Source organism: Gymnodraco acuticeps, unplaced genomic scaffold, assembly GCF_902827175.1.
Source record: "Gymnodraco acuticeps unplaced genomic scaffold, fGymAcu1.1, whole genome shotgun sequence".
Taxonomy (NCBI): Eukaryota; Metazoa; Chordata; class Actinopteri; order Perciformes; family Bathydraconidae; genus Gymnodraco; species Gymnodraco acuticeps.
The window spans coordinates 141,455-154,848 of NW_022990832.1; the positions used below are offsets into that span (position 1 = coordinate 141,455).

The 13,394-nt window shown below is 39.9% G+C and overlaps 1 protein-coding gene across 2 annotated transcripts; it reads right to left on the reverse strand.

Annotated features, from left to right (window-relative positions):
• Positions 1 to 3,675: 3,675 nt before the first annotated feature.
• On the reverse strand, positions 3,676 to 11,622 carry ndfip2 (Nedd4 family interacting protein 2). 2 transcript variants are annotated; one of them, XM_034232905.1, is made up of 8 exons: positions 11,426 to 11,622; positions 7,950 to 8,163; positions 7,163 to 7,293; positions 6,732 to 6,819; positions 6,228 to 6,352; positions 6,081 to 6,147; positions 5,889 to 5,996; positions 3,676 to 5,759 (listed from the first exon to the last, which is right to left on the reverse strand). In XM_034232905.1, the coding sequence occupies exons 1-7, from the start codon at positions 11,450 to 11,452 to the stop codon at positions 5,893 to 5,895; spliced, it is 756 nt and encodes a 251-aa protein (XP_034088796.1). In that variant the 5' UTR covers positions 11,453 to 11,622; the 3' UTR covers positions 3,676 to 5,759; positions 5,889 to 5,892. The 2 variants fall into 2 exon arrangements, with proteins under 2 accessions (XP_034088796.1, XP_034088795.1); XM_034232904.1 differs by having other exon boundaries at positions 3,676 to 5,813.
• Positions 11,623 to 13,394: the final 1,772 nt, after the last annotated feature.

The window sequence follows — 13,394 nt, forward strand, 5'->3', positions numbered from 1 at the left end:
CTGCAAACGACACGAGCAGGGATTCCAGAGACAGAGCAAAGTACAAGGGCCTGGATGATGTGCTCACATCGGCAACGTTTGTCAGCAATCTGGGACTGATGTACGATGCGCTCACAGAGCTCAGCGACCTCTCTCGGCAACTCCAAAAAAGAGAGATGACACTGCCTACAGCAGATAGGCTCTTAACTCGAGAAATACGAGTTTTTGAATCCATGGTCACCATGCCTGGCCCACACATGACTACAGTTCATACAGCTCTAGCTGAGAAGTCCTTCAAGGGTGTTGCCCTGCATGAGAATGGCAGGCTTGTACAGATTCATGCAGGTCAGTTTTTCCGCAGTATGGTAGAGAATCTGAGACACAGAATGACTTCCACAACCTCCTCTCATGTCAGCACAAGAGAAATCCCATTACATGGCCGGGAGGCCCGGGACAATCAGCTAATCCAGGACATGAAAGTTATCCATCCTGGAAGTTGGCCTGAAGAGGAGTTAGACGTACAGTATGGGGACGTAGAGGTGCTACGTTTGTGCGAAGTGCTGAAAGTGGACAGAAGAGAGACTGTTCAGGGCTTTCGTGAATACAAGGAAACCAGGGCATCCCGTACACCTGCTGCCATGGAGCCTCTACTGAAAGCAGTCCGAACCATCGCTGTCTCCACTAGTGAGTGTGAGCGGGCATTCAGCTGCATGAACGATATCCTTACTGCAAAAAGGAATGCTCTCTCTGTCAGCCGACTGTCCAGCCTGGTTTTCATTAAATGTAATGGACCATCACTAGGACAGTTCAATCCGGAACAGTATGTGAGGTCCTGGCTGGCAAAGGGAAGGAGAAGTGCTGATGAAAGAGCCTGTCCAGCTCCAGCCCCTGATACTGATGTCCCCAAGGCCTTCTGGAGCCTTTTCTAACAATGTGAAGTATATTGCAAAGCAGCTCACCCAGTGAGAAGACTTTTGGCATAATGTGCCGATTTGTACAGATCCTGGAGATAGAAGGACTTCAGACCAACCAGGGAGTTATCTGATCAGCTTGGTGTTCAATGTAACTCTTTACCATGGCTCAGACTTTGTTACTTGCAGTTACAGTTTCTCATTTTAGATTGTGCAAATTTTGCATTTGTTTTTACATGTTCTTTGTTCATGCTCTTTATCATTTTTCTGAGTTGGAAAGTTAGATTGCATCATAGTTTACTTTATACATATTTGTATTCTTCAGTGGTGAAGTATATTGCAAAGCAGCTCAACCATGTGAGAAGACTTTTGGCACTTTTTCGTTTTTCGTTTTCTGAGTTGGAAAGTTAGATTGCATTCAAAATGTACAGAAATACTTAATTTTGTTAAAGCTTTTTATAAAAAATGCTTCTGACCAGAGCTTTGTTTCCTTGTCATTAATGTTGAACACCACCAGAGGGGCTCTCACCTGAAAGGTCTCTGCTTCATGTGTCTTCAGCAGAAGATCTAGACTTTGATTGCTATATTTTCAGTTGATATTGACCTTACTGAGCTTTAGCCATATCCGCTGCCTATCATAAAAAATGTTAAGTACAGTGAACCTTTCTAAAATATACAGTAGTAAAGAGACAAACCCACCAGCATTATAGTAGCCAAATTCTTGTTTGTGGGCTGTATATATAAAATTGACTTGAAAAAGTTGCTGATTTTAGAGTACTGGCACCTTTTTCATTCCAATTCAAGCACTGGCCAACATCCCCCATTTTCATCACTTACAGCGCCCATCGTACAGGGCAAATGAAACGTGTAACCGGGGTGAAAAGGGTGTTACATTTACTTAATTATGAATATTGTTACATCAAGGCCGAAAATTAGGATGAGCCCCAACGGTCAAAAATGTTTTTTTCCCTCCCAGAGCTGCAGCGCCTCCCCAGATCTGGCGCCCTAGGCGAACATCTATAACGCCACTGCTACGGGCCGGCCCTGAGTTCATATGCAACTCGCAAATATCTTTCTCTTTCTCCTCTCTTCTCTCTCCTCTCTCCTCTCTTTTCTCTTCTCCCTTCTCTCTCTCCCTCTCTCCCCTCTCTCTCTCAATGTTGGTACGCAAATGCGCCTTTTTTCAAATGACCCAGTGCTCTTTTTTTGGCGGAGGTGCGCATGCGCACCAGTTATGTGCAGCCCTGGATATATGGTTTGTTAAGCTTATTGCATTATTTTGTGTAACATATTCAGCAGCAGTTGTCCTTTACTGTGCACCTTTAATTTACAGCAAATGTTGCCTATTTTCTGGCATTGCTTCACATTAGCATCTGCGAAACTGTGTCTGACTTCTCTGATTCAGCAACGACTCAGTATATCTAGTGTTACTAAACAAGTGTTTTAATGTGATACAACTTGCCACAGATCCCAAAACTAGGTCATTTAGTGTTTCCTTAAAACACACTTTCATATAAGCTTAAATGTTTTAAATAGATATGAATGAAACTGGGGGAAAAAGTGAATTATTCAGTGTGAATATCCTATTGTTCTACACTACACACGGCTAGCTTGAATGTTTGCAACATGGTTTACTTTGCAACTAATATAAATAAATTCAACTTAAAATGTTAATATTATTTATTTTGTGTTTCAGTGAATGGACACACTGTGGGAACGATGGAAGATTCTTCACGTTTTTTTTATTTTTTATTCATTAACATTATGCACCTTTCCTCTTTCCAATGTTGATTAAAGTGCAGTTGCGATGGATGTTAAGACAGGTGCTTTTGTTTGTCACACACTTGTAGAAATGCAGCTTCAATGGAGGACATCTGGGAAGAATCCAGAGCAGCTGAAGGATCATCTTCTCTCTTCTGAAGCTCTGAGGTAGGACATTTTTGATATATTTACCAGCTGCTGTGTTTGGTGTTGAAAGCATACCACATGTTTGAGCTTCTTTACCCTTGGACACTCATTCAGTCTGATTTACACTTCCTGAGACGATCCTTACTCCTATTGTGGCGTTTGAAACATATGTATATAATATGTAGTCCAGCTGTTTGTTTGTGTTGACATTTAGCCTCTGACTGACTCACAGGAAACTCCAGATGTTTCCGCGGTTTTCCTCCAGTCTTCCTCCTTAGTTGTTCTCTTCCTCCATACATATTTATGGAGCAGCTTCATTACTATTTGTGCAAACTATCTGATCAATTTGCCCTCTTTTCGCTGAACATAAGCATAAGAGTACTTGAAGACAAATGAAGAAATACAGCGTTATTTTAGCTGAAAAAGAAGGATGTTTTGTGGGGATGATGAGCCATGCATGCCCAGAAAGCGTCATCAATTAAATAAAAACAATGACGTTTATAGCATCCCAGACTTTTTTTGATGTTTCGAGGTGCTTTCTCATGACCCAAATATAGTCGTGTTGCTAGTAAACTACTACAGTAGAAGCTGACAACAAGTATTTAGCTCCATCTGGTGGACCTAATGAATACAGCAGTGATAGATCCACAAGTAAACCCAGTGCAGTGGTTGCTGCTGGTATCATTGTTTATTTGATAATATCTTAACTTTCTCTTTGCTCCTAGTAACACAGCTTTAATGAATGTGATGCACCTGGTTGGATTGTTTGATTATTGATCTGGTTATTGAAGGACAGGGGTGATAATACACCATCAACTTGAGGACATGCCTTAACAAAACTCAGGTTGTAAGTGCAATAAAAAGACAATTAAACATACAATTTTAACCGGCAGGCATTTGAACTTTATTGGCATTTTTGCAAGAAATCATTGGTCATTAAATTCCAGTTACAATAAATGCATAACACCTGTTTCAGACGACGTTACAAGGATTACCTCGGACAAAAAATGGTTTGGCTGCCGTGTCATTTTTTCTTTCTTTCTTTACAAACAAAGAAATGTGGTTAAGATTCATTCTAATATGAACCCTTACTCGTTCAGGTGGATAAATCATGCAGCAGAGCTTTGAGTCGCTGAAAGAGGCTTTAGGGTTCGAAAGAGAGGGAAGAAAAGCATTTTAAAAGTAGAGTAGACGCAACGCAACAAGACACACAATAACAATATTATCATTTTTGAAAAACAAAAAAGTGCAAAAGGCAAATTATCCATTTGGGATGATTAAGAATTCCAGTTGTTAAACTTGGATGGCTACTAGTTTCTCTCTCTACCCACCACATCAAGTTAAGCAGATCCACACATCATACTGTACAGAAAGTTATTCAAAGTGCAAATATTATGAATTGGCATAAGCTGGTATATACATTTCATTTTTCTGGATGACAAAAATAATCACAAAAAAGCCTGTTTTGATTCGTCCAGTCAGGATCCATTTCCACGGCTTCGTCGCTGTATCACTCACTGATAGTTCTGTTTACCAAATGATTTCTCTACCTATAACAGGAAACATCGTCAAAACGCTTCTCGCTGTATGAAAATATCTTTTTTTTCCTGATCATAAAAGCTAAAGTCCGAGGGCGCGATCCAAGTGTTTCTCTGCATGAACAACCAGTCATATTTTAATAGTTTTTATTACAATGACTAGTAATCAAAATATTGTGTTGGCGAGTGTGCTCCGTTCACACTCAATATCTGATGAATACACCTATTCCACGATCACAGGACTATTGTAGGTCTTTACAAATCACTACATTGCATACAGCTCTTTTATTCCTAAGAGTTTTATTCTAACCTGGCACGCAACCATATTTCAAATGCTAATTATTAATATTATGAAGCTGCTTTCCTCCGATCTGGAAACACTGATTCATCTCCAAAGAGCCTCCTCTGATCTCCTCAGTTACCGTTTCTCCAGATGTGTTTCAGAAACGTGAACAGAGATTTGGTTTTGATAGTTAGGCAGATGCTTTTCCATTTGTCTTTGATTCAAGTGTAGCCCTGCTCCTCTAAGTATGTCATGGTGAACATCTTCACTGCATGGGTCAGATCAGCAAGTCTTATAAAAGGCTTTTTTAGTAAAGCACACATTTGTCTGCTAGTGGCTCAAAAAGAGAGTATTAAAAATATCTTGTTTCCTTTTCCAGCTATTTCAAAATACCTAATTTTTGAATTAATTGAGTTCTGTCATATTTTAAGAAACACTAAAAGCTTCTCTCTGCGATCAGGATGAAAATATTCTACATTTCCTCTTGGCTCAGATGTTAGAAGGATGCACACTGTCAGCTCAAGGAGACTGACTTTCGCCACACGTTAGTTAAAATGTAAAAATGCTACAATAAAGTAAGACTTTTTCCAAACTCCCTGAACTTAAACATTGTGGAATGGCTTAGCGAGTGCTCAAACTGCTCCACAATATCATTTCATGAGCAAAAGGTCAATCAAGCTGCACTCTTGATCCTTGATCTTTGTCGCATTAATGATCGGTGAAGCTGACGGGGAGATTTTAATATCAAATGTTTCCACTTCCTGTACATTGTCTGTTTGTAAATGTCAGACAGAAGCTGGAAGCACTGGTGTCTCGTTTGTTTACACAGGGGAAGTTATTGCGTTGTTGTTTCATTGAAATAGTTCCATTGTGATTACATTTAATCAAGAATGATTGTATCGTATTGAGATACATGACGCATACATGGGACCCTTTCTTAAATGTTAAGAGCTTTGAATCAAAGGGAAATGAAAAAGAAAGCCAGGGAGGAGATCTGATCATCAAAGACTTGTTTTTCGACTGAGTTCAGTGAGGCGTTTTTTAATGAGACTAGTAGCACTTTCTCCCTACGTTCACTTCCCCGTCTCCTCTCTTCACTGCAAGGCTTCTCACTCAGGTCATTCGAGGAAGGGGCGGGGGCTGGGGGGGGGGGGGGGGGTTTACATCAGAAAGGAATGGTTATAATGTGGAAACCTGTGAGAAATCAGATAAAAAACATTACAGAAAGAAGGCAGCGATGTTGTGACCTATTTTTTCGAAGATATTTACCTTTTTAGTAGAGGAAGAACAGGCGTGTTCTATGGTTAGTCGCCATATTCTCTGACATGTTGCGGACTTTAAGATAGTTAATGAATCCCCTGAAGAACAGCAGGATGCCTGAGGAGGGAAAAGACAGTTCACTTGAGAGTGGGCAAAATAATGCAAGACTTTAAAAATGAATAAACATTGCAATATATTTACCGAGCAGCAGGAAGATCCACCAGAGCCAGTATTGCCCGTTGAAGTAGCCGTTGAAGTAGTCGGAGAACTGAACACACGGACCGTCACATTCAGTACACAAGGAAGTTACAATTCAATTAGGCACAGAAAGTACAACTGTGAACGTACCCTGACGATGAGGATCCACTTGATGAGGGAGAGGCCGAAGCCGCAGATTGCTCCGTAGCGTCCGGCGATGGTGTTTGTCAGACAGAAGGAGAGGCAGAACCCGATCCAGTTAAACAGGAAGGCCACTGCGGGGAAAACAGATGTTAAAAACGACAAAAAGAAAGAAATGGCAGGGGTAAACACAGAGGCAACCACTCAAATGGTTTTAAAGAGACGGACATAGCAATGCCAAGTCTTCAAAACACTTATTTATTGCAGAATCAATAATAAAGAAATGTGTTTTTGCGCTGGGCATTTATGTAGGGTGAGAATTGCATGTTGTTGGAGGCGGATTAGGACTACTTTAAATGAAATGCAGACACAAGACGATAATCATCTTAATGTTGGCCTTGTGTGACGTCACGTTACGCCATGTGTTTACGTCAGGAACAATCCTAAAAGGGATACATGACACTGGAGTTGAGAAATGATAATATGAATCGAGGCTCAAGCCCTCAGACTTACTGAAAAAGGCCAACATGAAGATTCCATCGTTCCCAACTCGGAGCTGATCGGCGTCACTGAAATCGTCTCTGGGAGGGAATTCATCATCCTGCATTTACCAAAACACATTCAGTTAAACATCCACTACACAAAGTCCACAGATCACCCTGAGAGCGGTTTGACTAAGAGGCGTTGCCACAGATCATCTCTAAATCAACTCTAAAGAAGAATGACTCGTCTGATACTGGTGGAATTCATCATATGTAGCTTAGCACATAAGAGACGTAATACAACCTCTACCTGTAATGAAGACCCAATTACTACCATTTATTTAGTTCATAAGTGTCTGTAAGTTGCAGAATCAGCATCCCAAGCTTGCAGTTAATTGTACTTTACAAGACTTTAATGAAACAAGGCAATAGAAACACAGAACAGTGAGCGTGTGTCCTCACCAGTGGCATCACATCCACAGCGGAGGTAGCCAGTGCGGCTGCTTTGGCGTTCTCTGCTTCGTCATAAGTGGGCAGTGAGGTGGCGACGCTGTAGGGGGGGGGCACTGGGAAGTCCGCTCTGTAACCGGTCTCTGTGGGGAGAAACAGAGAGCGAGAAGAGGGGGTTAAAAGGTGGAAGAAAATCATTATCATGTCTTCTGGGACTGCCCTGTTATGGAGGTCTTTTGGAGAGAGATACATAATGCCAAATGTCATGTTCCCATGGAGAGTAAGACTTTGTTTTTTTGGACTCATACCTCAAGAATGGACTGAAAAAGCTGATATGTATAAAATCTGTTGCTGGTGGCGAGTAAAAAAGCTCTTACAAAGAAGTGGTTATCACCTGATAGCCCAACTTTAAACGCATGGATCGATATTACCATGGACATTTACAAAATGGAGAGGATAACATCATCTGTCAATCACAAACTGGAACTATTGGATGGAGAAAGTGGACTGATTTCGTAAAACCTCATAGGCCAGATTTTACAAACATGATTTCACTGAAGTCCTGATCGCTCCCTAATGTTCGTATTGTTCGGACAGACAAACTTAAGATGTACAATTACTATGTCTTGAAAAAACCACTAATTGTTTGCTGCCAAACGTCAATAAAAGAAAAGGGGAAGAAACAGGACTGCGGCTAATAAAGCTAATGTGTTAGCGCTGTCATGGAAATAACTGACTCGTGAGTTAGGAACTGGAAAATAGAGGAAGTAGATAATACAGAGTGTGGTTCAGTGCGTACCGGGTGCAGCGGTGGCTCCCAGGTCGATGGAGGCGTAAGGGGGGGGAGGAGCCTCAGAGTCAGACTCCCCCTGAGCGATGGATCCCGATGCTTCCCCTGCCAGCACCTGGTTCTGGTTCTGGTCCGGGCTGGATGTGGCAGCCTGGACGGAGGCAGAAGTGCACGGCTGCGGCTCGCTGGTCGAGGCCTCAGAAGAGTCGTCCTCATTGTGGAACTGGTACATAAAACAGATATAATAGTGCAAGTAAATACAATAAAATAGAATAGGAATAGTCTATATGCAAGGAATATTGATATGAGTTGCAGACAGATGATGAATGTTATGGATGTCCTTTCAAAAGTTCAGGTTATTAACAGTCTTATTGTCCCTGAGTCTGGTGCATGATATCAGCTGATCAGTCGGGGTTAGAGAGTTGGGCGATATCAGCTGATCAGTCAGCCGAACAAACGAGTAGCTGCTCGAGGCGAAGTGTCAAGTTTCTAAAACTGGCATTAATCAGGACGGCTTTTTAGAGAGAAAAAAGAACAGCTTTCTGTAGAACACCATGAAACAGGGCCATTGATATTTAAGCTACGTATTCAACCAATCAGTTTTACAGTGGCACTGAAAGCTGCACTGCATCAGGTAGTTATTAAGTAACTTATGAGCTTTACACAATCTGTTTTTGTTTGTCAGCGCAGAATGTGGGTCAGGCAGAACGGATTCTTGGTCCCTTTTCTCTGTTGATACTCTAAGCTGAGCGAGTGTGTGTTGACAAAGACAACAACTTTGAAAAACATGCAGTGTGAAGTTGGTTGAATCTTCAAAGTGTATGATGGATGTTTCCAGTAGTTTAGATATTACTGTTTATATCACAGTACTAAGAATACAAGTGTAGTACTGGTTAGTTTGTCTTCATAAGTTATAGTCCCTTCAAGTTTTATGAAATTAAACCACATTTATTTCACATTTTGAGGCCTGCATGGTCGCATTTATATTGAGTTATTACCTCTCCATGTAGTAGTTGAACTGGTATCGGCGTGTCCACTATTCCCACATTGTATTCAAATTGCCTAACTATGAGGGATGTAAACCCGCTCCTTTGTATCTCATTGATGACAGCTTCAGTGTCTGAGCTGTATGAATTTACTGCAAATGAAAAAATACCTTTTTAAACTGGCTTAACACACGGTGGCTTTTATCGCGGTGCTTCCACTGAATTTACAACCTTGGATTTAACAGCTATCTGGAAGTATTTGTGGAGTTGAAAAAGTCTGCAGCTCATATGTTTGCAGGGTCGTAACTTCCCCGTCTGACCTTCAGCAGAATGTTTGACACGGTAAGCAAAGAGACGTGAGACTGCAGTGGCATGTCGACACAGGAAGGTCTCTGAGAGCGTGATGCGTTCATGTAATCGGTTAATAAGAGACTCCACTACAGCCTAGAGAGTGACAGAAACCAGAGACAAACACCCTCTGAAATTACAGAGAAGCTGGCGGGAAAACTGCATGGGCAAAGTGTGGGAGAAATTCACACAGTATCCCTCAATCTAATGCTCAATAATAACTATATTGACCTGGATCAAATATATGTTTTTTAATCCTATATTATTGGGGAAAAGTCAGCAGTCCATATAATGTGGTGACTTTATGGTCCGTCAGTGGTGTGTTCCCCTTAGATTAGACTGTTATTGACAGATAAGAACTGTAGACGACTACTTCAATGTGGCTGAGCAAGTTCAACTAGTTTAGAGCCGTTTAAAATATTTCTTATAAAACGAGATTGAAAGAAGGAAGTGACGCCTGTTTGAGTACATTCCTAGAACACAATGTCCAAAGCTAGTGTTATGCAGTTGATCTGCTGACTTGTGTTGATACAAAACATCGAAAATGTAATCACTTCTACCATTTCAGCCATTTCCTCCATTGCAGTTTTGTTGTTACGGTTGTGTTGAATACAAAGTTGAAACCTATTTATCTACCAGGAATGATAATGATCCGTGTTATACCCATGTGTATGAAAGGTAGGTTAAACAAAGTAAGTATTTACTTAAGACTTAAAGGAAATATTCCTGTTGTGGTAAAGCAACACCCTCTGTAATAACAGCTGACTGATAACTACAGTCAGAGCTCAACTATCTACTAACCGTAGTCAAAAAGGAATACAGTGTAGTCCTTATTAGAAGGACACTTGTTCAGTGAAATGAAACCAATTGAAACCACCTTGCAGCGGTTAGAGTGAATGAGTGGCTGAGAATCAAGGGCAAAGTATATCACACCCCCGCACACAGGACATTACATAAGATGGTAATAACATAGCCTCCTTGTATGTCCCAATATACCCAAAAACATGTGGGCCTGCTCAGAGAAGCAATACCATGTACTTAAAGCAATTTTAAGTGTTATTTAGGGAAGAATAATACAGCTAAAGGGAAAAAGGCATTGAAGATCAGGCTGTCTAAAAACCACAAGAGATAACTTTTTTCTTTTATCAGCGAGGCGAGAATATGTCGTACAGCAAAGTGTCAAAACACATCCTTGAGAACACGCTGTTTAAAGCTGATTTAATCTCTGACATTTTGAAATCTGCACTTTGTTCCAGGGTTGAACAATTAGAGTTTGCTTTGGCTCGCACTGAATCCTGAGGGATTATAACTCACATGCCCAGAACCACAGGCATCAAGCACAAAGCGCACTTTAAGTGACCACCAACATGTCATGTCAGCTCAAACATCACCACATTGTCAGGTTGCCTTCTTTTTCCATCCCTACACCCACATAGCTTTTTTTCTCATAGTGGTAACACACATTTTACTGCCACGTGTAATCTCAATTAAGTTCTTAATTAAAATGTATGCAATGGGTTATAACATAGTCTGATCACTTATAACAGTTAGTTACTTTGTTATTATCATTTTTGCTAATATCACAATGTTAAATGTCTTTATGGTCCTACCTAAGAGATGGTTTATCAAGTGTATCACATATTTAATCAGGATGTTATCTTTCAAAGCTTAAATAAATGAAGCAAACGTAAAAAAGCCCAACAATTTAATCAATTTTAAAACACCTTAATTCATTGTATTTCATTGTAAATGTTGTTTTTAACCTTATTTTTTGTGTACATAATGCCCTCAGTTTGAATTATTGTAACAAAAATTGATGTGATGTGGTTTTTTCTTCTGATATATTTGAACAATTGTTGTTGTGGCTACAACAAAGAAACAACAACAAAACAAGATTAATTTCTGCTACATAGCTAACGTTAGCTTAGCAGATGCGGAAGTGCCAACTGTCAGTCAAAACATCACAATCTGAGGAAAAATAAACACCTTAAATGCAACAAAAATAACAATTTAGAAGCAAAATGACTTGTTTGACTTTATTATCTTTGTGATATGTGTGATATAATTTAAAATAAGTTTACCAAGGCCTTGTTTCCTGTGACAGGCCGAGCTATGATTCGGTGTTTTGAATATTTCTCAGCCCAAACTCACCACTTGGTATCGGCTCGTTGGATCCATCCCGACCGGATTCAGCTGGGAAAACTACCCAGAAGAAAACCTTTGAGTTGTTGTCACTCCGATAGAGACTCCCCTCACAACAAACCTAGAATAAACAGCAGGAGAAACAATCAGAAATGGCTGCTATGTACAGCCGCTTTAGAAAAACACCGTTCCTGGTGAAAAGCAACGGTCAGACGGTTTCTTTGACTCGATCACTTCCTGTCGGATATTTCAAAATAAAATGTATGATTGATTGATTGAAAAGTTTATTAACAGCTTGTATATTGGGTACAGTACAGTACAGCTCAAAACATACAATTGTTAAGGGGATGCAGACCAGAGAAAGACTTTCGTCTTGTTTACATCAGGGTCCCCCATTTCCAATTCATCATGTCATTTAAGACATATAAGACATATAAGACATACAGATGGCTTATTTACAATTTACATACAGGTGGTTTTTACATACAGATGGCTTATTTACAATTTTCATTTTAGATTTCGTTCTAATACATCCTAACCGGACATTTAAGACATACCAAGTCTACAGATATACAGTTAGTAACAGAGTCTAAAATGCGAGTATATACATAGATGGGGGGGGGGGAAGCTGTCCATTGAACGACAGGTTGAGATTTGTACCATTACCGGGGCCAGTTTTGCAATGCTCTCCCCCGAAGGTGCTCTTTAAGAGAGGTTTTGAAGGTAAGTATAGTTTTACTTTCCTTTACAGTTGTGGGAAGAGCGTTCCACCTTGATTGTGGCATCATTGCGAAACGTGTATTCCCCCTTTTTTGTGCCAAATCTGGGTTTCACATGATTTGTGGAGCTCCCTCTGGTGTTATGATCATGGTATTCCTTGACCTTTGGGAAGAATTTTGACATGTACATGGGTACCATAGAGGTGTAGTGGATCTTGTAGACCAGGCCCATTGCAAGTAGCTGTACTCTGTCGTCTACTCTAAGCCATCCTAGGTTGTCAAAGTGGGCAGAGGTGAGGTGGGTTCTAGATGAAAGGTCAAGCAGTAGTCTGACCAGTTTATTTTGCGATGTTTGAAGTTTTATTTTTAGCGCCTTGGAGGTGCTATGGTACCATGACGTGCAAGCATAGTCATAGTACCCTTGAATGAGTGCTCCTGCCAGAGTTTTCAGGGTGTTTTTGTTTACCAGAGAGGAGATCCGGTATAGGAATCTAGTTCTTTGATTGACTTTTTTTATTACATTGGATGCCATTTTGTCACAGGAGAGGTTTGCCTCAAGAATAGATCGTAGAACGATGTAATGCATCATAATTAGTATTCAAATAACAGTCACATAATAATAATACAGTAATAATCAACGAATAATTAATAACCTTTGATTCCAGTTTTGGCTTTAACTTTTAGTCTGATAAATATAACTGTAATATATAAAACATATATGTTGGACTGTATTTCTTGTCTTAATTTCTCTTATGTACATTGCCTTGTTTTTTTTATGCTGCTGCAACGCATATCTATCCATCTATCCATCCGTCTATCCGTCTGTCTGTCTATCCGTCCGTCCATCCATCCATCTATCCATCTATTTAGTTGTATAATATTGCATCACATTTTAAAGGCTGATTTGTTATTAAAGTACAATCTGAAATGGCAAAGTAGGTCATTACAAACGCCATACAATTGATTGTTATCATCTCTAGTATTATACTGATCTTATACCATACTTAACATATTTAAATACCATAGTTTTTTAATAAAATGTAGCCATAAATTAATGAATACTAATAATAATAATAATAATAAATATATAGCCTTCAAAACTGACCTTAAGTACAGTTCTTGATATACTTGGGTTCCTTCTACCACTGCTTTAGAAAAATGATGTAGTAGTACTCACTCTAACCATCTTCTTATCAATATGTTTTGCTTTTTTATTATTATAACGATTTCGACGTGTTATTTTGAAGGCCAACTCCGCG

Excerpts from the sequence above, each read along its gene's own strand:
- ndfip2 (XM_034232905.1), bottom strand. The coding sequence starts at position 11,452 with ATGGATCCAACGAGCCGATACCAAGTG. Across the intron at positions 6,353-6,731 it reads CTTCATGTTGGCCTTTTTCA|TGGCCTTCCTGTTTAACTGG; the intron begins GTAAGTCTGAGG and ends TTTTCCCCGCAG. Across the intron at positions 6,148-6,227 it reads AGTGGATCCTCATCGTCAGG|TTCTCCGACTACTTCAACGG; the intron begins GTACGTTCACAG and ends CCGTGTGTTCAG.